General features: G+C 54.4%; 1 protein-coding gene across 1 annotated transcript in view; it reads right to left on the bottom strand.

The window, feature by feature from the left end:
• Window positions 1-3941: 3941 nt before the first annotated feature.
• LOC120393566 (nck-associated protein 1-like) overlaps window positions 3942-9496 on the bottom strand; it is a 35111-nt gene continuing 29556 nt past the window's right edge. The window contains exons 5-6 of the mRNA XM_039518199.1: window positions 6666-6755; window positions 3942-4067 (exon numbers count right to left, since the gene is read on the bottom strand). Coding sequence (XP_039374133.1) covers window positions 3942-4067; window positions 6666-6755 — 216 coding nt within the window. The remainder of the gene's footprint in view (window positions 4068-6665; window positions 6756-9496) is intronic.

The following is a 9496-nucleotide window of genomic DNA, read 5'->3' as shown; positions in this document are numbered from 1 at the left end:
AGCAGGGCTGCCCTGGGGGGGCCTCCCGAGCGCTGGGGTCCCCACAGACCCTCAGTCTGGCAGAGAATTTTTAATAAATCAAAATCCTTCCTTTTAAATAATCCCCGGAAATGGCCGTGGCCTGGCAGCTCTGGCTCTGGGGCCAGGCCCATTTCCAAAGGGCCTGCTCCTGGCAAGGTGCAAAGCCACAAAGCGAAGGCGTCTGCACCTTGGCCAGGGCTCCATGGGCCCACGTCATAGCCCATCCCAGAGGAGAGGGGCCAGCGCCATCCCATCTCTCTGCGCAGGCCTTGGGGCGTCGCTTTCATTGCTGGCAAGCTCAGCTGAGGAGCAGTTTCCAGCAAGGGAGAGAGAACAGGTGGGAAGGGCAGTTAGCTAGTAGGTGGGTCAGTATCATCGTCTCCCTTTTGGTGGGATAACTCACATGACTGGAGTACTGTCATGGATGGATATAAACTGTTCAGGAAGGATAGGCAGGGCAGAAAAGGTGGGGGAGTTGCATTGTATGTAAGAGAGCAGTATGACTGCTCAGAGCTCTGGTATGAAACTGCAGAAAAACCTGAGAGTCTCTGCATTACGTTTAGAAGTGTGAGCAACAAGGGTTTTGTTCAATATCTTCATTAACGATCTGGAGGATGGTGTGGACTGCACCCTTAGCAAGTTTGCAGATGATACTAAACTGGGAGGAGTGGGTGATACGCTGGAGGGTAGGGATAGGATACAGAGGGACCTAGACAAATTAGAGGATTGGGCCAAAAGAAATATGATGAGGTTCAACAAGGACAAGTGCAGAGTCCTGCACTTAGGACGGAAGAATCCCATGCACTGTTACAGACTAGGGACCGAATGGCTGGGCAGCAGTTCTGCAGAAAAGGACCTAGGGGTTACGGTGGACGAAAAGCTGAATATGAGTCAACAGTGTGCCCTTGTTGCCAAGACGGCTAATGGCATTTTGGGTTGTATAAGTAGGGGCATTTCCAGCAGATCGAGGGATGTGATCATTCCCCTCTATTCAGCACTGGTGAGGCCTCATTTGGAGTACTGTGTCCAGTTTTGGGCCCCACACTACAAGAAGGATGTGGATAAATTGGAGAGAGTCCAGCGGAGGGCAACAAAAATGATTAGGGGGCTGGAGCACATGACTTAGGAGGAGAGGCTGAGGGAACTGGGATTGTTTAGTCTGCAGAAGAGAAGAATGAGGGGGGATTTGATAGCTGTTTTCAACTACCTGAAAGGGGGTTCCAAAGAGGATGGATCTAGACTGTTCTCAGTGGTAGAAGATGACAGAACAAGGAGTAATGGTCTCAAGTTGCAGTGGGGGAGGTTTAGGTTGGACATTAGGAAAAACTTTTTCACTAGTAGGGTGGTGAAGCACTGGAATGGGTTACCTAGGGAGGTGGTGGAATCTCCTTCCTTAGAGGTTTTTAAGGTCAGGCTTGACAAAGCCCTGGCTGGGATGATTTAGTTGGGTTTGGTCTTGCTTTGAGCAGGGGGTTGGACTAGATGCCCTCCTGAGGTCCCTTCCAACCCTGAGATTCTATGATTCTATGAGATGGGCAAACAGGCTCAGAGAGAGGCTGGGACTTACTCAAGTCTGCAGCAGGGCTGCAAATAGAACACAACAAAGAGTCTTGTGGCACCTTATAGACTAACAGACGTTTGGAAGCATGAGCTTTCGTGGGTGACATGACATGCATCCGACGAAGTGGGTATTCACCCACGAAAGCTCATGTTCCCAAACGTCTGTTAGTCTATAAGGTGCCACAAGACTCTTTGCTGCTTTTACAGATCCAGACTAACATGGCTACCCCTCTGATAAATAGAACACAGGAGTCCTGCTTCCCACGCCTCTGTTCCAACCCACTAGACCTCACTCCCCTCCCAGAGCTGGGGGTAGAACCCAGCCTCTGGCTCTAACCACTCCACCATACTACCCCTCCCTTTGGAAAAGGGATGCATGTTGTCATGCTTCCTGGAGCAGCTCACAACCATGAGTGCGGAGTCAGGGCAGACTGTCAGAAGCAGGGCAAATACCCCAAAGCTGGTGGTATGTTCTGTAATTAGATTTCCCCAAGCCAGACGGCAACAAATCGCCGTACCAGTCTTACCATGGAGTCACAGACCATCCCCATAGACTCTCCAGTCTATCTTGCTGCTCAGACAAACTGGACTTTGTGATAAGATGGTTACTTACATGAAAAATCACATCACATTTAGGTTGCTCCCAGTCCCAAGAGACTGGCTGCCCCTTACCCCACATCAGACTCTAGATCTTACAAGAAAACCAGCGCAGGCAGCCTATTCCATACTAAACTAAAGATTTATTGGCTAAGAAAAGGAAATGAGAGCTATAGAGATAGTAAAGCAGGTGATCTACATGCACACATGAGTCACAGGTTGTAATGCCAAATGGTGGCAGTGAGGTCATAAACTCCCAGTTTCCGAAAAGCCTTTTCAGGGTACCCAGATTGTCTCTGGGGATCTCTGCTTTGCATCTGCTACACTTCCCTGTCACAGTCCAAACAGTCCAGAGACGAGAGATCTTTCCTTGAATCCAGACTTCCAGCTTCTCACAGAAAACAAGCTGTCAGGGTCTCAATGCATGAGGGCTTTTCCTCTGATGACAGTGAGTGAGGAACACATTTAATAGAATCAGAGAATCTCAGGGTTGGAAGGGGCCTCAGGAGGTATCTAGTCCAACCCCCTGCTCAAAGCAGAACCAACACCAACTAAATCATCCCAGCCAGGGCTTTGTCAAGCCTGACCTTAAAAACCTCTAAGGAAGGAGATTCCACCACCTCCCTAGGTAACCCATTCCAGTGCTTCACCACCCTCCTAGTGAAAACGTTTTCCCTAGTATCCAACCTAAACCTCCCCCACTGCAACTTGAGACCATTACTCCTTGTTCTGTCATCTTCTACCACTGAGAACAGTCTAGATCCATCCTCTTTGGAACCCCCTTTCAGGTAGTTGAAAGCAGCTATCAAATCCCCCCTCATTCTTCTCTTCTGCAGACTAAACAATCCCAGTTCCCTCAGCCTCTCCTCATAAGTCATGTGCCCAGCCCCCTAATCATTTTTGTTGCCCTCCGCTGGACTCTCTCCAATTTATCCACATCCTTCTTGTAGTGTGGGGCCCAAACATGGACACAGTCCTCCAGATGAGGCCTCACCAATGTCAAATAGAGGGTGATGATCACGTCCCTCGATCTGCTGGCAATGCCCCTACTAATACAGCACAATATGCCATTAGCCTTCTTGGCAACAAGGGCACACTGTTGACTCATATCCAGCTTCTCATCCACTGTAACCCCTAGGTCCTTTTCTCAAGAACTGCTTCCTAGCCATTCGGACCCTAGTCTGTAACAGTGCATGGGATTCTTCCATCCTAATGCAGGACTCTGCACTTGTCCTTGTTGAACCTTATCAGGTTTCTTTTGGCCCAATCCTCTGGAGGCTTTGACCTCTGATCATCACACACAATGACCACTTGGTTTGAAATTAGCACTTTTCTGTTAACATTTTTTATTAGCATTGCACAAGACTTCTTTCTCGTTTGATGGCTCCTTTGCTGGGTTATTTAGTTACAGGGGAATACACAATATAAATGTTTGCTACTCCACTACAATGGGATACAGAGACATGAAAACAATGCAAGAAACATCCAACTAGTTTTCATGAAGTTTGAACAACAGCTACACTCTTATACATTTAACAATCACTCTGATCTACACTGATACACAAGGAAATTGGCCTGGGGCTCTGGCATGAGCTGGCACCTGCTCTGCCAGCGTCACACATCGGTATGCAAATACATAAAGCCCTTAGGCCCTATGCCTATGGCAATATGGGAGCCCGCTCCGGGACCTGGAAGATGCACTCATTTGCAATGCGTCAGGGAAGGGGTGGGTGAAGGGAGGCTGGGACCCCGGGCTGCAGCTGTCAGTGGGCAGGGAGTTTGCTCAGCAGGAAATCCCTGTGCACCTCACGATAGGCATTGCGGAGCAGGACGTAGGGGAAGCAGGTCTCCAGCATGTCGACTGTAAGGAAGGACGACTCCTCCACAATCTGAAAGAGACACACAGAAGAGCAGCATCAGGGCCCGTCCCCACCGCATGTCCCATGGAGCGGTGACTTTCCTGAAGTCAGAGAGCAAGGCAATGGCAGAGCAGGGTGGGCAGGCTGGGAGGTGGGCGTGGGATCATAACTGGCAGCTGCCCCTGCCCCCACAGCACACCTAGCCATCGCTCGTGGCTGGGGGATGGGGACAGGGCATTGAGCCAGGGGCAGAACATCTCCCCAGCAGGGAGAGGCTGGGTGAGAGCGGTGCCTCCGACACCAGCACTGGGTGGGAGGGGAGAGGGGGCCAGTGGGTTTCCTTCTGTATCTAGCGCATGTGGGTCAGGGGAGACGGGCCCAGCACTCTCCATTCACCAGACAAAGGAGCTAGGGACAGGGGTGTAAGAACAATTTGTATTGGTTCCCCAGCACCTCTCGGGCCAGCACCCCAGGCCAGGGATGAGCCCAGGGCCTGCACCCGCTCTGCTGTCCCTGCTCCCCAGACAATGCTGCATGGGGCGGCCCATCCCCCCCAGCCAGCCCGGGGGCGGGGGGTTAAGAGTGGACGTGGCCTGCAGCATCCCCTAATGCGGCTGTGGAATTTGCCTCTCACCCCGCGGCAGCTAGGCACAGAGCCCATGCACTGGGCTCAGCAGCGCTCCCCCCAGAAAGGCACAATGAGCCCATGCAGCCTCATTCACACTCTCTAGATTGAAATATTTGCATTTAAATTGCTTTGCTGCCAACACCCCTGCTCCCCGAATACCAATCCCAGGCAGCGGACGAGGGTGCCCTCGCCTTCCCCAGACACAGCCGTCTCCTCCCATCAGGGCAGGAATCAATATCCTTCCAGTGCTACTGGAGACAGATAGCTGCCCAGCCTACACGGATCTGGTGCCAATAGGGAGCTCCAGGGGTGGCAGCTGCCTTCTTAGAGACCCCCCCTCTCACCGGGCCCCCTGCCCCACACACGACAGGGGAATGACAGATGCATTAAACAGGCAGGGAGGGGTCTCTCCCCAATGGAGAGCAGCTAGGGCGTGGGGGACAGGGGAGGCTGGGTGTGTGCTGTGATCTCAGCCCACTGAAGCAGAGGCTGGACCTGGTGATCAAAACTGGCAGGGACTGAAGTCCGGCCCCCCTGACAGCAGCTCAGCAGCCACCCTGTGGATAAATCCAAGTAAGGGCCAGTGGTACCCACAGTTCAAACCCATCTCCCGGGGCCAGTGGCAGGGACACGCACCACAGCCCTGGCAGTAGCTGTGTGAGCCGTTTGCTGGGCTCTGCCCTGGACGCAGCCTGCCTACCACCTCCTCCCCAAATGCCCAGGGAAGCCCTGGCCCGGCAGGGTGACTGGAACGCACTGACAGAGGGGCGTGGGTACAGCGCCCACTAGTGCTGGCCCCAGGGACTACAGCAGCTTTCCTTGGACAGAGGCTTGTGTGTGGTGCTGGGGGTTCGACCCCCACTGAGTGCTGGAGCGCTCGCCTACACAGGGGGCTGGGGGAGCAAAGAGACGGGGCTCTGTCCCTCTGTGGGGCCATGCTCTCGCCCCAGAGACAGCGGCTCGGTCCCCAGGAGGGGACAGCAATGGCCCATCCCTGGGGCTGGGTGTGAGAACCGTCCTGAAGCAGCTCACCCTGCTCTGCCTCCAGCAGCGCCGGAGCCGCTGGAAAGCCCAGGCTGCAGGGAGACAGCCTGAAACCTACCCCAAGGCTGGCAGGGCCTGGGAAGGGAGCCTGTCTCTGCTCTGCTGACTGCTTTTATCCCCTGCCCAGGGAATGAGAGCAGGGGAGGAGGCAGGTGCGGCTGGAAGCTCTGTGGGAGCCCAGCCTCACCTCCAGTCTGGGAGCAGCTCAGCACCAGACCACCCAAATCCTAGCCAGGCTCCAAAGCACCAGGCCCCGAGTGCATGGCGGGGGTCTCTTAGCCCGAGTGTCTGCCGGGGAGGCTCTGTCCATCGCCCCCAGCACCTGCCCCAGCGCGCAGGAACATAAGAACATAAGAAAGGCCGTACCGGGTCAGACCAAAGGTCCATCTAGCCCAGTATCTGTCTACCGACAGTGGCCAATGCCAGGTGCCCCAGAGGGAGTGAACCTAACAGGCAATGATCAAGTGATCTTCCTCCTGCCATCCATCTCCATCCTCTGACGAACAGAGGCTAGGGACACCATTCTTACCCATCCTGGCTAATAGCCATTTATGGACTTAGCCACCATGAATTTATCCAGTCCCCTTTTAAACATTGTTATAGTCCTAGCCTTCACAACCTCCTCAGGCAAGGAGTTCCACAAGTTGACTGTGCGCTGCGTGAAGAACTTCCTTTTTTTTGTTTTAAACCTGCTGCCTATTAATTTCATTTGGTGACCCCTAGTTCTTGTATTATGGGAATAAGTAAATAACTTTTCCTTATCCACTTTCTCAACATCACTCATGATTTTAAATACCTCTATCATGTCCCCCCTTAGTCTTCTCTTTTCCAAGCTGAAGAGTCCTAGCCTCTTTAATCTTTCCTCATATGGGACCCTCTCCAAACCCCTAATCATATTAGTTGCTCTTTCCTGAACCTTTTCTAGTGCTAGAATATCTTTTTTGAGGTGAGGAGACCAGGTGCATCAGCAGGGAGATGGATTCCCGGTTCTTGGAGCGAAGCTTGTCAGTCTCTTGTCCCAGCTGCAGGAGGCTCACGGACGCCAGCTGTGAGGAAGGAGAGAGAGATGAGCTCTCGGGCTCAGCCTACGGTGCCTCAGCAGGGTCTCCAGTTAATGAAGGAAGCAAACCCACAGAGGCCCCTGGCCTGCTCTGTTGGTTTTTGGGCCTTGCCTGCACCAGGATCAATGGGACCAAAGAGACGACTGGGCTGGGAGCCCGTCTCTGACACCAGCCTCAGCTGGGCGGGAGGAGCAAGGTGAAAATGCTCCTGGGGCACCTGGCCTGCTGCCAACTGTGCATTGGCCAGATCTGCAAAAGGGTTCAGCTCCCATTGTTTGGCGGGAGGGGGTTCTCTACTGTTCCTAATGGGAGGGATTAATTCTCAGCAGAGGGGGATTCTCCATTGCTGGGGGGGGCGGGACTTATCACTGTTTGCAGTGAGGAGAGGTGGTTCTCCATTATTCACAGCAGGGGAGAAGGAATTTCCATTGTTCTCAGTGCAGGGGGGAGGGGAATTCTCCATTGTTCTCAATGAGGGAGGAGATTTTCCATTGTTCTCTGTGCAGGGAACTGGATTCTCCATTGTTCTCAGTGTGGGGGAGGGGGATTCTCCATTGCTTGCAGCAGGGGGAGGGGGAATTCTCCATTGTTCTCAGGGGGAGCTAGGGTGACCAGACAGCAAATGTGAAAAATCAGTACAAGGTGGGGGGTAATAGAAGCCTATATAAGAAAAAGACCCCAAAATCAGGACTGACCCTATAGAACCGGGACATCTGGTCACACTATGGGGAGCTGCTGGGTGCTCAGCACTTTTGACAGTCCCTCCCCACCTCTCCAATCCCATTAGCTGAATCTCAGAACGGGGTCAAGCAGGGCCCAAAGAGCGGGGCAGCCAGAGGCTCCCAGACTCGGGGGATGATGACACACACCTGGCTTTGCTTTCCCTAGTGCTGGGCCCAGACTCACATCTCCACCTCCACCCGCCTCACCAGTCCATGTGCAGGATACAACGGCCCCCCGATCCCAGCCAGCTGTGGGCTGGGGGGCAAGCCACGGCCCGGCCTCCTCGGCCCCTCTCTGCCACTCACACACTGCCACAATTGCTTCTTCCAGAGACCTGGGCCCTCTCCCAGCTCAGCCCCCTGCGACAGCCTGGGAGCTGCGAGGTTAGTGCTGCCGTGTGCTGGGCACGGAAGGAAACACAGGTGCATCGGGCTTGCCACACTTGATCGGAGCAGGGTCCCTCTAGCGCAGGATCCCACCTCTGGCAGGGGCACCTGCTGCTTCAGAGCAAGGTGTAGCAGCCCCCCTAGTGAGCAGTGGTGGAATAACCTTCCTGACCCCGCTCAGCCAGTGAATGGTTTGCCCTGAAGCAGGAGGAGATTACAGTCTGAGCCCATGTCTACACTACCGGCACCACGACGGTGCTGTAGCCAAGCTGTAGTGGCATATTGTCAACACTTCCTACAGCAAGAGAAGGGGTTTTTCCATTGCACTAGGAGCCCCCTCAGCCCCTCGAGGGATGGTAGCTGGCTTGATTGAAACATTCTTCCCTCGACCTGGCTGCATCTCCATTGCGGGGGTCGGTCACACACCCCTGAGCGCTGCAGCTACAACAACCTAACTTTTAAGTGTAGGACAGGCCTAAACAGACAGACTGACAGACCCATCTCCCCGAGCAAGCACCCCTCTGCTCCATGCTGGGGTAGCTGAGAACAGCGCCCCCTAGTGAGTCGCCAGCACCACTGGCCCCAAGCCATGGGGCATGATGAGACCCCCATCCCTGAAACATTCCCAGCTGCAGTGGGCTGTGCACTGCCCAGGGGGACAGTGCTGATGATCTAACAGGCTCTGTGATTCTTCATGCCCCCTGTGAAGGGCAACCCGGGCTTGGCACCTGTCCTTGGCATTATTTATCTCTGCAGATGCCCAGACGCATCCTATGCCCTGCATCTGTCTCCAGATCTCTGTGCTGGCCGATGAGGGCAGCAGGGCGTGGTGTGCAGCAGCAGGCAGCGAATGGGCATGCAGAGGACAGATGGTTTGCTTTCAGCTGCACTGGCAAACAAGCCTCCTGCAGCTGAGAGCCCAGCGCTGCCTGTTCCCTGGCATGCTCTCATTCCTCCTGTAGAATTTGCACATTGATGCTGGGGTCTGGCCCCCGCCACACGAGAATATGCCAACGTATCTGATCTCACACGCACCAAGGTCACTTAGGAGCAGCTTCATTGCAGTAAATGGAGATACACCAGTGCAAGCGAGATCAGGAGCAGGCCTGAGTAACCAGCCCCCCGAGCCATGCCAGTCACTCAGTGGCTCGGGCCCACCAGACCCTTAGACTGGGGTAGAGGCTTGGGGATACAGCACTGCACTAGGACCCAGGAGACTAGGCCTGTAGTCCTGGCTTCCTGCTGGGTTATAGGGTGACCAGACATCCTGTTTTTAAAGGGACAGTCCCGTATTTAAGCCCCCTTGCAGGTATCCTGACTTTTTCTTAAAAATGGGAAAATTGTCCTGTATTTTTTGGTCTCCCCCCCCACACCCCTTCCCCACATCAGCATTGGCAGGTCCTGCTGCTGGCCGGATCCCTGCTCGCCAGCCACCTGCTCACCAGCGTTGAGTGGGGGGGTCCACTGGCCAACAATGGGTGTGTGTGCGTGTGCAAGGCTGGTGGTGGGGCAAAGCTGCAGCACGCAGGGCTGGCTGCTCCCCCTGCTGGTCTGTCAGCTCAGCCCCCGCTGTGCGCCGGCTGTCAGCCAGCGGGGCCCTGTCCCCCGTCTTGTTTC

The sequence above is a fragment of the Mauremys reevesii genome, unplaced genomic scaffold (genome assembly GCF_016161935.1).
Source record: "Mauremys reevesii isolate NIE-2019 unplaced genomic scaffold, ASM1616193v1 Contig24, whole genome shotgun sequence".
In the NCBI taxonomy this organism is placed as follows: Eukaryota; Metazoa; Chordata; order Testudines; family Geoemydidae; genus Mauremys; species Mauremys reevesii.
This window is presented reverse-complemented; position numbering and strand designations above follow the sequence as displayed.